The sequence below is a fragment of the Pan troglodytes genome, chromosome 7 (genome assembly GCF_028858775.2).
Source record: "Pan troglodytes isolate AG18354 chromosome 7, NHGRI_mPanTro3-v2.0_pri, whole genome shotgun sequence".
In the NCBI taxonomy this organism is placed as follows: Eukaryota; Metazoa; Chordata; class Mammalia; order Primates; family Hominidae; genus Pan; species Pan troglodytes.
Window position 1 is genome coordinate 36,487,412 of NC_072405.2, and position 15,400 is coordinate 36,502,811.

General features: G+C 43.6%; 1 protein-coding gene across 6 annotated transcripts in view; it reads left to right on the forward strand.

Annotated features, from left to right (window-relative positions):
• The window catches only part of ELP3 (elongator acetyltransferase complex subunit 3), a 100,310-nt gene that overhangs the window by 40,950 nt on the left and 43,960 nt on the right, over window positions 1-15,400 (forward strand). For all 6 annotated transcript variants that reach the window (XM_063816976.1, XM_001165532.6, XM_009455087.5 and 3 more), the window contains one exon: window positions 5,852-6,045. In XM_063816976.1, the coding sequence (XP_063673046.1) occupies window positions 5,852-6,045 (194 nt within the window). The remainder of the gene's footprint in view (window positions 1-5,851; window positions 6,046-15,400) is intronic.

Below are 15,400 nucleotides of genomic sequence, written 5' to 3' on the forward strand. Positions count from 1 at the left end.
GTATGATGTTCCCCACCCTGTGTCCCAGTGTGAAACACACTTTTCTTTAGCACAGCTCCTAGGGAGACCAGTGGGATAGCCAGAACTCAAAAAGTTTAAGTGCTCCTGAAAAATATAGTATGTTTCATACTGTAGGAAGCCATAGCAAATAGCTGAGTCTCAGTACATATTTTCCTTGGCGTCTTCAACATAAGGAATAGTTCAGTAATACTGCAAGGACAACCCTTCTTGTAAACAGATTTATTTGCTTGTTTGTAGTCTTTGCAGGGAAACTCACAGGGAATATGAGTGGATCATATTTCTTTTCTAACTGCGTCCTAGTAAAGAGTAACAGAAGGGAGCTAAAATGAAAAATCTGAGTTCTTTCTAGAGAAGAATTCTCTACAAATTAAATTGTTTTAAAATAAATAAGTTTTAGAAATTGATAAGAAGAGGCAAACAGCTTGGTAGGAAAATGGGCAAAAAACTTGAACAAGCATTTCACAAAAGAGAATATTCAAATAGCCAATACACCTATCAAAAAGTTGTCAAAGTAATTAATCTTCAAAGAAGCGAAATTTAAAACTACATTTGGTTTCTCAGTTTTTTTTTTTTTTTTATGGAATTTCGCTTTTTTTTTTTTTTTAATTGATCATTCTTGGGTGTTTCTCGCAGAGGGGGATTTGGCAGGGTCACAGGACAATAGTGGAGGGAAGGTCAGCAGATAAACAAGTGAACAAAGGTCTCTGGTTTTCCTAGGCAGAGGACCCTGCGGCCTTCCGCAGTGTTTGTGTCCCTGGGTACTTGAGATTAGGGAGTGCTGATGACTCTTAAGGAGCATGCTGCCTTCAAGCATCTGTTTAACAAAGCACATCTTGCACCGCCCTTAATCCATTCAACCCTGAGTGGATACAGCACATGTTTCAGAGAGCACAGGGTTGGGGGTAAGGTCACAGATCTACAGGATTCCAAGGCAGAAGAATTTTTCTTAGTACAGAACAAAATGAAAAGTCTCTCATGTCTACCTCTTTCTACACAGACAGGGCAACCATCCGATTTCTCAATCTTTTCCCCACCTTTCCCCCCTTTCTATTCCACAAAACCGCCATTGTCATCATGGTCCGTTCTCAATGAGCTGTTGGGTACACCTCCCAGACGGGGTGGTGGCCGGGCAGAGGGGCTCCTCACTTCCCAGTAGGGGCGGCCGGGCAGAGGCGCCCCTCACCTCCCAGACAGGGCAGCTGGCCGGGCGGGGGGCTGACCCCCCGACCTCCCTCCCGGACGGGGCGGCTGGCTGGGCAGAGGGGCTCCTCACTTCCCAGTAGGGGCGGCCGGGCAGAGGCGCCCCTCACCTCCCAGACGGGGCAGCTGGCCGGGCGGGCGACTGACCCCCCCACCTCCCTCCCGGACGGGGCGGCTGGCCGGGCGGGGGGCTGACCCCCCCACCTCCCTCTCGGACGGGGCGGCTGGCCGGGCAGAGGGGCTCCTCACTTCCCAGTAGGGGCAGCCAGCCGGGCAGAGGCGCCCCTCACCTCCCGGATGGGGCGGCTGGCCGGGCGGGGGGCTGACCCCCCCCACCTCCCTCCCGGACGGGGTGGCTGGCCGGGCAGAGGGGCTCCTCACTTCCCAGTAGGGGCGGCCGGGCAGAGGCGCCCCTCACCTCCCGGGCGGGGCGGCTGGCCGGGCTAGGGGCTGACCCCCCCCACCTCCCTCCCGGACGGGGCGGCTGGCTGGGCGGGGGGCTGACCCCCCCACCTCCCTCCCGGACGGGGCGGCCGGCCGGGCAGAGGGGCTCCTCACTTCCCAGTAGGGGCGGCCGGGCAGAGGCGCCCCTCACCTCCCGGACAGGGCGGCTGGCCGGGCGGGGGACTGATCCCCCCACCTCCCTCCCGGACGGGGCGGCTGGCCGGGCGGGGGCTGACCCCCCCACCTCCCTCCCGGACGGGGCAGCTGGCCAGGCGGAGGGCTGACACCCCCACCTCCCTCCCGGACAGGGCGGCTGCCGGGCAGAGACGCTCCTCACTTCCCAGACGGGGTGGCTGCTGGGCGGAGGGGCTCCTCACTTCTCAGACCGGGCGGCTGCCGGGCGGAGGGGCTCCTCACTTCTCAGACGGGGCGGTTGCCAGGCAGAGGGTCTCCTCACTTCTCAGATGGGGCAGCCGGGCAGAGACGCTCCTCACATCCCGGACGGGGCGGCAGGGCAGAGGTGCTCCCCACATCTCAGACGATGGGCGGCCGGGCAGAGACGCTCCTCACTTCCCAGATGGGATGGCGGCCGGGAAGAGGCGCTCCTCACTTCCTAGATGGGATGGCGGCCGGGCAGAGACGCTCCTCACTTTCCAGACTAGGCAGCCAGGCAGAGGGGCTCCTCACATCCCAGACGATGGGCGGCCAGGCAGAGACGCTCCTCACTTCCCAGATGGGGTGGCGGCCGGGCAGAGGCTGCAATTTCGGCACTTTGGGAGGCCAAGGCAGGCTGCTGGGAGGTGGAGGTTGTAGTGAGCTGAGATCACGCCACTGCACTCCAGCCTGGGCACCATTGAGCACTGAGTGAACGAGACTCCGTCTGCAATCCCGGCACCTCGGGAGGCCGAGGCTGGCGGATCACTCGCGGTTAGGAGCTGGAGACCAGCCCGGCCAACACAGCGAAACCCCATCTCCACCAAAAAAATACGAAAACCAGTCAGGCGTAGTGGCGCGCGCCTGCAATCGCAGGCACTCGGCAGGCTGAGGCAGGAGAATCAGGCAGGGAGGTTGCAGTGAGCCGAGATGGCAGCAGTACCGTCCAGCTTCTGCTCGGCATCAGAGGGAGACCGTGGAAAGAGAGGGAGAGGGAGACTGTGGGGAGAGGGAGACCGGAGGGAGAGGGAGAGGGAGAGGCGGTTTCTCAGTTTTCTACAGCACCTTGGTCTTGTATTGTGGATATAATTTATCTTTTCTTATCTCTCTGAAGAAATTTATTACAGATATTTTTTATACATTTTATTTTTCTGTATGCAATGCCTCTGTTTCCTCCAAGTGCCTTTTGTTTTCTGTTTTGGTTGGCCCCTTAATGTTCAAGGGTTTCCCCAAGTTTATGATGATCTTCAACCAGTTTCTTATGCCTTTTTTTTTTTTTCCTTGAGACGGAGTCTCGCACTGTCATTCGGGCTGGAGTGCAATGGCACGATCTTGGCTCACTGCAACCTCTGCCTCCCGGGTTCAAGTAATTCTCCTGCCTCAGCCTCCTGAGTAGCTGGGATTACAGGTGCCCTCCACCACACCTGGCTAATTTTTTGTATTTTTAGTAGAGACGGGGTTTCACCATGTTGACCAGGCTGGTCTCGAACTTCTGACCTCGTGATCCGCCCGCCTCGGCCTCCCAAAGTGCTGGGATTACAGGCGTGAGCCACTGCACCTGGCCTAAAGCGATTTCTTATGCTTTTAAGAGTAGGGGTTTGAAAAACCGGATGGCAAGGCCTATGTGCCTAGCTTGCAGGCGTGCTTCATTGAAGAATGTTCTTTTGGCAATAAGCGCTTCTTTCTTTAGGGGATTCCTAAATGTCAATATCGTGAACACTTACATAGAGCCATTTGATTCATCCAGAGATGAACTCTCCAACTTCCTGCTTTGGGCTGAGTGGCCTGAGTATATCTCAGGAAGTTGGTTGCTGACATCCAGAGAGCGGGGCGGAGAGTCCACCAGTCTATGTGCTGGCTTTTCCCTGTTTTCAGCCTTGGTCTTCATCTAGACCTTCCTTTGTACCTGGAATCTCAGAGCGCAGAGGCTTTCCAGTTTCTCCAGGGACTAAACGTTCTCATCTGCCTGTTCGGGAAAGGCTAAGGGTTAACGGATAATTCCCTCTATGTACACCCTTGATCCAGTACCCCTGTTTTTATTTCCATGTCTCTCCTCCATCATGCCCAGTTCTTGGTACCTCTGATCCGTGAGCCTTTCTGGGACTCTGCAGTGTGATTGAGCAGGCCTTTCGTTACTGTCTCCTTTTGCTATTTTCTTTACTTGCAAAGTCATTCACAAGCCTTCCTAGTTTCTGTCTTTGAAGAATTTGTTGCCATCTTGGGTCTCATTCTTGCCTCCTTTCTTGTTCTCTTTGTTCTTCTGGGTTTATACTTTTTAAAAAATTCTTTCCTGTTCCTTTTTTTTTTTTTTTTTCTTGAGATGGAGTCTCGCTCTGTCACCCAGGCTGGAGTGCAGTGGCACGATCTTGGCTCACTGCAACCTCCGCCTCCTGGGTTCAAGCAATTCTCGTGCCTCAGCCTCCTCAATAGCTGGGATTACAGACGCGCACCACCACGTCCAGCTAATTTTTGTATTTTTAGTAGAGATGGGGTTTCACCATGTTAGCCAGGCTGGTCTTGAACTCCTGACCTCAGGTGATCCACCTGCCTTGGCCTCCCAACGTGCTGGGATTACAGGTGTGAGCCACTGCACCTGGCCCCTGTTACTTTAGTGTGGTTTTGGAGGGAAAGAAAAGAAACACTTTTTTAAATTCTCTAGTGTAACCAAAAGTTGAGAACCAATCAATTTCCATTCTTTCCAAAGGAATGTATCAGCCCATATGTCTCCAAAACTTATTATACAAGCACCAGAAATACTTTTCTAAATCCCATGTTCAAATGTAGATTCAGACTGGGTGAACAATGGCTTCTATACGTGCTCTTTGTGGGATGGCTGCAGAATATTTATTAAAGACCTGATGATTCTTTAAAATATAAATGTTATAGGAAAATCACACAATTACAGAAGATCTCTGAAACTAAATAGTACATAAAGAATACAGCATTTAAGAACGTGACAGATGTCAATGAGAGATGGAAAAGTCTATTGTTATATTTCTTTGTAAAGCAAGTTAAACAATGAAGAGCTTTGGAAGACTAATGTGGCAAAGATAAAAAGGATTTTTCCATTTTACAAGATAGAGCCCTGCCAGCTGAGTAGATACTCCCACCAAGGTGGGAGTGAGAGGGGACTGTGAGTCCACTTTCATTTCTCCAAAATATATTATGCAAAACAAGATTAGAGCAAATTATCAGTGCAAAGTCATGGAAAGGAGAATGCCTGGTGTCTCATTGCTACATCCCAAAATAAAGAAAGAAAGCAGCCAGCTGGGGTGATGTAGTATAAGAAATGACTGTGCCAAAAGTAGTTGAGTTAGATGTATTGCTCAGTGTCCAGATAACAAATGGACAACGTGTAGCCCAGGATAGGAATGGTGCCAGTTGGTTTAGGGACAGAGTAGTCATATCCAGGGATCAGCAAACTTTTCTTCTAAAGGGCCCTATAGTAAACATTTTAAATTTTGTAAGCTAGATGATCTCTGTCACAACTTTTGAAATGTAAGCAATTAAGTATATTCCATTATTAAAGAAAGATATCCTCTAGAGGTGAAGGCAGACATGGAATAGATTGTCATGTGATGATAAGAAAGAGGTAATACTGGGTTCAGTGGGATTTTTTTTAAGTGGGACAGCTAGTATTTGAAAGTCAGAGGGGCCTCTCTGAAGAAGTGGCATTCAAACTGAAACCTGAAGATTAGCTAGATAAAGAAAAATTGATGAACTTTCCAGGCAAAGGAAATTGCCTTTGCAGGAGTGGAAAGGCCAGATGGTGAGGGGTGGCATGAGATGAGATTGTGCAGGAGACAAGCTGGAATGGTGAGGGCCTAGTGCAGTCCAGCACACACTTGCTTGGCCCCAGTGAGACTACAGAAACAAGGAGTTTCTGTTCTGTCTGTATGCCCTACCTGGTCAGAAGCAAAGGCTGCCCCAGGGCCTACTGGGTGTGCCAGAGAAGCTGTCAAGGGTTGAGATTTCACCCTCAGTGATCTCTGCATAACTAATGGAGAAGTCATTTTCTGTTCTCTATTCACAGGAGTTTTTTGAGAACCCTGCTTTTCGTCCCGATGGGCTGAAACTCTATCCTACCCTGGTGATTCGTGGGACTGGGCTTTATGAGCTTTGGAAATCAGGAAGATATAAGAGTTACTCTCCTAGTGACCTGGTCGAATTGGTGGCTCGGATCCTAGCCCTCGTGCCTCCATGGACTCGAGTGTACCGAGTACAGAGGTAGTGTGTTATCTTTTATTCCTAAAATAGTTGGTGACTAGTCTGTTTACTATTTCTCATGGAAATAGTCTGATTTCATATTGAGGGTTTTGGATTTTTCTGAATGGAAATAAGATAACTGGAATGCTATCTGAAAATAGGGAGGGATGGAAATCATAGCATGTCTGAGCCACTTTGCCAATAACGTATTTATCTATCTACCCATTCATTCATGAGCCTGGAGACGGAGCCATGACGGTCAATAGGCATGGTGCTTGCTTCCGAGCAGCTTATGGTCTAGTTCAGTGTTTCCTCTTCCAGGTCTGCTTCCATCTAGATGCAGTAATGGGTATGAGCATAAGAAGTGTGGCCGTGTGTGCAATCTCTGTTCTAGAGCCTCTGAAAGAAAAAGTAGCAACAATCACTCTTTACAGATATTAATGTAAATATGGAGGAAAGGTGACATTTCTGATGGCTTGAAGAAAACAAAATAATCTGAACTGCTTTCTTCCTAGAAAAGAGAAAGTAAGATCTCATTTACAATCAGGAACCTTATTTACCTATTTATACTTACATACATACATACATATATACTGGAAACGTAACATAACATCACAGAAAAATTTTAGAAGCCATAAAGTTACCTGTATACCTACAATCCTAACAAAGCCAATTCCCACACACACATTCCCACCACCCTGCCAAAAACTACCCAGGTTCCAATATTACAAATGCAAGGCCAGAAGGAGACTGCAAATGCATTACAATCAGCTGCTAGAGCAGGACTCCACTGAGCACAGAAACTGTGTGACTGATCATGTAAAGCAATGAACACTGAAAACAAGCCGAATTAACTACTTAAGGAAAATTATCGAGAATATAAAGTAACGGACTTGCTTGAAGGTCAAAGGACATTTACATGATACTTCTGCTGCATACTGATTTCTCAGTTTTAAAATCATTGGCCAAACTGCAGGATCTAAATTGCCTATATGGTCTCTATTTTTTAAAATACACCTAAGAATACTAAGGAGATTTTAATAGAAAAATCAACTGTTGAAATTGCTTGTGTGGCCCTTCCCCTTGTTGTTCAACCCTTCTGAAGCAATTCAGTCCAAAAGACATTAGGTGGTGCGGAGGAGTGTAGGTATCCACATGCAGGAGGCAGGGAGCCACAGCGGTCCAGAGCAGGGTGAGAAGGTCACTCATTCACATGCAGGAGGCAGAGGCGTGGTGCAGGCTGATGAAGTCAGAATGTGGCGAAAAGGGCATTCATTCCCACCAAGGGCAGATCTGGTACAGGATGTCAGAGCTGTACGTCCTCTAGGGGTGGGTTGGGGGTATATGCAGAAGAGGAAACAGCAAGAAAAGACCAGTTACTTACAGGGAGTTAATCTAATCAGCAGATATATTAAGGATACTGGGTGCTAGGTTTTTTTTGTTATCTTAGAAGTCAATTACAAAAGTTGAAAAAGGAGAAAATTAGTGTGAGCACTGTGGTGTTTTGGAACAGGAGATAGTGGTGTGAACTCATGGTTTCCAACATATAGGTAGATGTAGAAATAAGCGTAAATGTAATGAATAACAACACAGTCGGCCCTTCATATCTTCGGATTCTGCATTCTACAAATTCAACCAACTGCAGATGGAAAATATTCAGAAAAAACAGTGGGTGGTTATTGCATCTGTACTGAACATGTACAGATTTTTTTTTCTTGTCATTACTCCCTAAACAATACAGTATAACAACTAGTTATAGTACTTACAGTGTATTAGATATCAATAAATAATCTAGAGGCCAGGTGTGGCTCACGCCTGCAATCCCAGCATCTTGGGAGGCCGAAGTGGGCGGATTACCTGAGGTCAGGAGTTCGAGACCAGCCTGGCCAACATGGTGAAACCCTGTCTCTACTAAAAATACAAAAAATGGCCAGACGTGGTGGCAGGTGCCTGTAATCGCAGCTACTCAGGAGGCTGAGGCAGGAGAATCACTTGAACCTGGGAGGCGGAGGTTGCAGTGAGCAGAGATCATGCCATTGCATTCCAACCTGGGTGACAAAAGTGAAACTCCATCTCAAAAAAAAGTAATCTAGAGGTGATTTAAAGTATACAGGAGGATGTGCATAGGTTATATGCAAATACTACACCATTTTATATGAGGGACTTGAGCATCCATGGATTTTGGTGTCTTTGGGAGTCCTAGAACCAATCCCCTTTGGATACCGAGGGACAACTGTACATATTGTGTGTGTGTGTGTGTGTGTGTGTGTGTGTGTGTGTGTTTTATAGCAATGAATGTACTTAGTTTCCAGTGAGCACAGCTGGTTTCTAGATCTTGGTCTCTAAATGCTCTCCATTACTAAAAGGAACCTCTTGTGCCAGAAAGTAAGGAAGTATTCAAAGAAGAAAAGGGAATCTGGCTTAAAGGGCTCCCATTGGCCAAATCTGGGACAATTTGAGCATCAAAATAAATATTGATATTAACAGATTATAACCAGCTGAATAAAATAGGAATCCACTAGTTTATACCAATATTCATAATTAATAAATTGTAAGTGTGATTCAGAAACATAATATTTGCAGTCAGTCTTCATCATTCTCAGATTCCTTATTTGCAAATTTTCCTACTCACTAAAATTCGTTTGTGACTTAAATCCAATACTGGCATTTTCACAGTCATTCTTGGGCATGCTTAGCAGTGAAAAATTTGAGTTGCCCAGCATTGTCACCAGCTGAGGTCAAACAGGTGGTGCTCTGCCTTCTCGTTTCAGCGCTCACACTGGGAGCCAATGTCCTTCTTGCAGTCTGTTTCATGCCATGTTTTTCAAAGTTTTGTGCAGTTTTTTGAGGATTCACCATTTAGTATGGCCCCCAAGCATAGTACTGAAGTGCTGGCTATTGCTCCTGAGTGCAGGAAGGCTGTGACGTGCCTTCTGGAGAGAATACATGTTATGTAAGCTTTGTTCAGGCATGAGTGATGTGCCGTTGGCCATGAGTTCAGTGTTCATGAATCAACAATATATATCAGATAAGGAGTGTTTAAACAGAAACACACATAAAACAAGGTTATGTATTAAACAGTCGACAAAAATATTGTGACCAGGGCCTCACGGGAACCTAACCTTGTATTTTCCCTAAGAGCAATTACTCAGTATACAATGTAAGTGTGTTGGTGACACTTGGTGTAGAATGTTAACTACTTATTGCCTGCTAACAGAACTAGAACCAACTACCGACTGTATATAGTTGCAGAGTATCTCCCCCACCATACTTACCAATTGCAGAGTGAAAGAGAATAACCTAATAGTGGGAAAACCTGGCAGCTGATCAAAGTGAACATTATCAGTAATAGGACAAATCACAATTCTAGGCTGCCTGATAGAGGGTATGAGAACATAGCATCACTTCTCTGTTACTCAGCCAGAACTTCACAGTCTGAATCCAATAGTCAGGAGACATTAGACAAAACAAAATTGAGGAACATTCTAAAACATAACTGGCCCGTAATCTTCAAAAGTATCAGGATGAAGAAAAGAGTTCCAACTTGAAGGAGACTACACAGACATGACAATTAAATACAAGGTTCTGAACTGGGTCCTTTGGCTGTAAAGGACTTTATTGGGACACTGGTGAAACTCAGATGGGGTCTAGGATTAGACACTAGTGAAGCATCCATGTTAACTTCCTCATTTTGATGGTTCTTTTGTGGTTATGTAAGAGAATATCCTCGTAGGAAATATTTAAAGTATTCTCAGGGCGTTGGGACATCTTATTTGCAAATTAACTTTCAAATAGTTCAGGAAAATAATTATTTGTACTGCACTTGGGACTTTTTGTGTAACTTTGTGATTGTTTCAAAATCTAAATTAATACAGTAGACAACAAAGCTGCAGTAAATAGCATTCACAGAGACAAAAGAAAAAGATGATTTGCATGTATAACTGACTCAAGCAACCAGAGAGCAGTAAAGATGCAGCTTCTCAGCCGCAGAGCATGGCAACAGACAGCACAAAATAGTTAGCAATTTCACATCCAGAAATACCGAAAGTAACAAGGCATGGATCCCACAGGCAATCAGATGAAGAATTTGCATTTTCTCCCTTCGTTTTCGGCTTAAATTTCTTTCTGCTGTAACCAGTGAGTCAAAAGCAGCAGAGACATTGCTATACCATTAAAAGCTTAATTTTATAGACTTTTAAATACCACTATGCGACATTATCCTGGCCTACCAACAACTGAGAAAATAAGGACTTGAAGAAAACAAGGGCAGCAGAAATAGTCTCTATAGGAAAAATGTAAAGGAGTGATGACAGGAAGAGTGGAGAACACTTATATGATACAACCGAAAGGTCATATGATAAGAAAGGCATGACATTATTAATAAGCAACATATGAGGCCTGTTAAGGAAACCTGGCTGTTCTCAGTTCTTCTGATATGACCCCGTTACACTTCTCCTATGGAGAATTGGCCCATAGGAGAGTCCACAAGCTCTAATTTCAGGAGGCCCAACTGTCACATATGTTTCTCTATCAATACATCACTTATGGAGCTTGTGAGTGAGGAGTGGTACAGGTGGATGTAGGCTTAAGATTTCGAAGTGACACTCTTACTTCACACATAGGTGGGTGGATTAAAATGTAATGGAATACTGTAAAACAAGAGGCAGTGGTGCAATCTCTTTCAAAATGTGGAATTAGTAATGTCCTCGATGAGTCTGAGGACAGTTTATTGTTTGAAGATAGTGATGACTCAGTTCCTAACACAGTAATGCCATTGGTGAAGAGAGTCATCCAGAGTCTAGCTGTGATGTCAGGTTTTTATGCTTTAGGATTGATAATGTAGTTAACTGTGAATATGATCATTTGCTAGATTTTTTAGTACGAAGACTAATATCTTCATAGTATTTTCCATTTTGTTTTCTTATTTTTTATGTAGTTTTGGTGCTTTTAACTATGATATTTGTTGTCACACACGTTTCTGTTAGAATTCATTTTTTTTTAACATACCTTACTGTGGACTGAGGTTCAGTAAAGCATTTACTTTTTTGTAAGCATGAGGAGAATTCCTTGAGATGCATTATGTTACTTTATGTTTTGCGTTGAGTGTTACTAAACTATTACTCTGACTGCCTGCATAAGAACTCATTCATATTTATTATATTTTGCTACTTCCTTTTTACTCATTTCTTTGTATATACCACATTGAAAAGTGATTCAGATTTATTTTATATTGGAACTTGCTTTTTATTCTTAACAGCCACTGAAATCACTGAAATTTTAGACTAGGCGTATGCAGTGCTGAGGTAGCGTATGAGATTTCACGTTCTAGTCAATGTATTACATCTTGTGTTTCTGCTGTGTAGCACCACCCCATGATCTCATACACTTCTTTTTTGATCATGTGATTTTATACTGCCCCCCAACAGTCTGTAGAATATTACTAATTATCCAGAACTTATGTTTCTTCCTGATTTCTAGCCATAAAATATTCTATTTACATGAGCAAAATAATGTTTTCTCTGTAAAACTACTAAACCACTTTCAATATATGTATTAATAACAAGTTAACATTATTTTTCCAAAAATTTCCTTACAAAGTTGGAGTGCATCTTTACATATCAGTATATTTTATATACTAGCAAATTTGCTGTTAGCACTTTCATGTTCCATTTCCTAAGGATTTAGAATAATCTTCATGGTTATAAACTTAATGGCAGCATAGTACTCTGCAATTTTAATTTGTCTTTTTTAGTAAACTGTTCGCCTTGTTAGAAATTTAGGTCGCTTCCAGGTTTCTTTGCTTTCTTCTTCCTTTTTTAAATGTAATTATCCTGGCCTCCACTACAGCTAAACTTCACAGAACTTTCTACTGCTCTTGAAGTAATCTCTTAGAGTAGTATAATCTGGGAGAAGGATTGCGCATGGTAAAGGGTCTAAGCATCTTTTCATTATTATTATACTTCTTAAATCCTTTCTGGAACAAGGGGAAAATAAATAAATGTTACAGTTTTTGCTGTGAATATTGATATGGCTTTCCAAAGGGATTATACCAGTTTAAAGTAAACATTTACTGGTTTTATCACAACCTCTATAGAATTGGGCGCTTTATGGTATTTTTATTTTATTTAACTAAGGGTATTAATTTGCATTTCCCTAGTTTCCCTTGTAACTGATTATTATTTGTGTTTCTTCTTACATCAGTTGTATGTTTATATTTAATTTGCCAGTCATGAAATTTGGATTATAAATATTGTCTTTTTATTGAGAAAGCTCAGAAAAAGTTCATAAATGTTGCCTCATTTTGAATTCTTTCCTCTCACCCAAACGAATAGGAGACTAGGGAACCAAGAGGCCACATTCATGTTCGTATAGGACACTTAGCACATAATAACAATCTGATAGCCGTGTTCTAGTAAAACAGCTTCATATCTCTATTTAAAAACCTTAAATTCAGCCAGGCACAGTGGCTCACGTGTGTAATCCCAGCACTTCGGGAGGCCATGGCAGGTAGATCACTTGAGCCTAGGAGTTCAAGACCAGCCTGGGAAACATGGTGAAACCTCATCTCTACCAATAAATAAAAACATTTTAAAAATTAGCGAGATGAGGTGGCACATGCCTGTAGTCCCAGCTGCTCAGGAGTCTGAAGTGGGAGAATCACTTGAGCCTGGGAGGTCGAGGCTGCAATAAGATGTAATTGCTCCACTGCACTCCAGCCTAGGCAACAGAGTAAGACCCTGTCTCCAAAAACAAAAACCCTGAAATTCCATTTCAAAGTGTTTTAAAATTTATATTCAGATATAACTAGAATTTGGTAACTAGAATTTTGGAATTCAGACACTATCTAAAATGTCTAGACTTTTAGAAAGAAACTTGTATCAGGCTGGGCGCGGTGGCTCACGCCTGTTTTCCCAGCAGTTTGGAAGGCCGAGGCGGGCAGATCACCTGAGGTCAGGAGTTCAAGACCAGCCTGGCCAACATGGCAAAACCCTGTCTCTACTAAAAATACAAAAAAAATTAGCTGAGTGTGGTGGTGGGCACCTATAATCCCAGCTACTTGGGAGGCTGAGGAGGTAGAATTGCTTGAACCTGGGAGGCAGAGGTTGCAGTGAGCTGAGATCGTGCCACTGCACTCAGCCTGGTGACAGAGTGAGACTCCATCTCAAAAAAAAATAAAATAAAATAAAAAAGAAACCTGTATCAAAAGCTATATAGTAAAATTTTGAAATAAAAGTGCTCAGAAAAATGTTAATTGCTAACTTAAACATTATAGTCAAATGTGTATGAGAAGGCTGAGTGTTTATACAGCATCAAGTGGCTGCGAAACTTTCTGATTTGGGAAGAGAGACTCATGGGGATTTTACTCAGCCATGTTTTTTTCTAGCTTCAGCCTTAAAGTTTTAGAGCAATTCTGAGACTGTAGAAAATTGCTGTTAGTCTAAGACTACAGTTAAGCACCCTGACTCTGTTTAATTTGATATTAGTTATGTCTTGCTAGGAAGAAACCACTGGCAAAGGAGAAAAGTCTCCTCTCAGGATATTTAGTCCAGATGATTTTTAATAATTATAGTTTATTTATTTTTGTTTGAAATCATTGTAAAGGAAGATCATTTGTGTCTTTCTGTTCAGTGCCTTTAGAAAATCTGCATAGCCTCCATGGAGGTTCACCTAGTGGCAGCTTCCACCAATTATAGGCAACACACTGTTGACTGGTGAAGCTGAACTTACAAGGTTTATGTGGAGAAGGACCTTTTTTTGTTGTTGTTTTGAGACGAAGTCTAACCCTTGTCACCTAGGCTGGAGTGCAGTGGCACAATCTCAGCTCACTGCAACCTCCGCCTCACAGGTTCAAGCGATTCTCCTGCCTCAGCCTCCTGAGTAGCTGGGATTACAGGCTCCCGTCACCACGCCCGGCTAATTTTTGTACTTTTAGTAGAGACGGGGTTTCGCCATGTCGGCCAGGCTGGTTTCGAACTCCTGACCTCAGGTGATCCGCCTGCCTCGGCCACCCAAAGTGCTGGGATTACAGGCGTGAGCCACCATGCCCGGCCAAGAAGGAACTTAGGCAGGTATCAGAAGGGAGAATGGAGGAAAGGAAGATAATTTGAGTGAGAACACAATGTTTCACACTTTTAAAATTTTACTGTATTTTACTGATAGATTACTTGATGTTTTTAATTGGTTATTTCCCCCGCCCTGCCCTACCCATTACCTTTTTTAAAAAAAGACTATTTATACTTTTTAGTTTTATGACAGTTGAGTTAGTAACATCTTCCATGGTGTTTTTATGAAGCAGCATCCTAATAGAAGATTCTGTGTTCTAGCCCTGAAGGGTGCAGTCAATGATTAAATGTAAAATTCTGTCCAGACACATGATGGAGCCACATTAAACTGTTGCTGCCCTCAGGCTATTTGACAGCTGTCTGCTGATGTGATATTTAAATCATCGTGAAACATTAGAATAGGAATACCAATTCACAACCCAAGCATGTTTCTGAAGTATGAGCAACTGCAGACAAAAAAAGGCCTAGACATCACTTGAAAGGTTTCTGATGAGCAAATTGCAAATATCAGCACCTCTAAGCTTGAAATGTTACCTGTTGAAATAGAACAGTGAATGTTCTTGTATGTAATTGATCTTCAGGCCAAGAAAGTGGAACTAGATTGAATCAAATGGAGAAACCTAAAAATAATTTTAACTCCTACCTAGATGAATGTAGCAAGCTCAGATAGTCAGTAATCTCATCTAGGTTTTCAACTCCTAGAAGACTGTAACAATGCCTGCTTATATAGTCCAGATTGCTTACTGCAGTAGTCTGTCCATTGAACATGTTCAGCATACATAGAATTCTCTCTTTTCATTTTCAGTGAAAAAGACTTTGTCACTGAAACTGGCAATTACCACATTTCTGTTCCTTAATGAGGAAAAACGTCCATCTGGTATACTCGCGGCACGATACTACCAAAGACCATTGAATCCGTGTTGCATTCTCATAGTGGCAGACGTAAATTTAAGGACATTTGTGAATTGTCAGCATCAACTTGAATGCCTATGTTACCAGGTCCTCACTGACTTGTGCTCTCTGGTAATCAGGGCCAGCTTCAAGGATATGTGACCCATGCAGTCTCATAGGGTCTTGCACTTGGCTTAATATTCTGCTGTCACCGTCTTGAAATTATTAATAATTTTTTTCACAAGGACTCATGTTCTCATTTTGCACCGGGCCCCACAGATTCTGTAGCAGCCTCCTGGGTCTTTTTATCATACAGTTCTGCTTACCAACACTGTATGTAAAACGTTCCCTAGAGAGTTTACGTCTATTGAAATTTTAACGTCTTTTGAAAGTACCAGTTTGTTATTAAAAATATTTGTAGA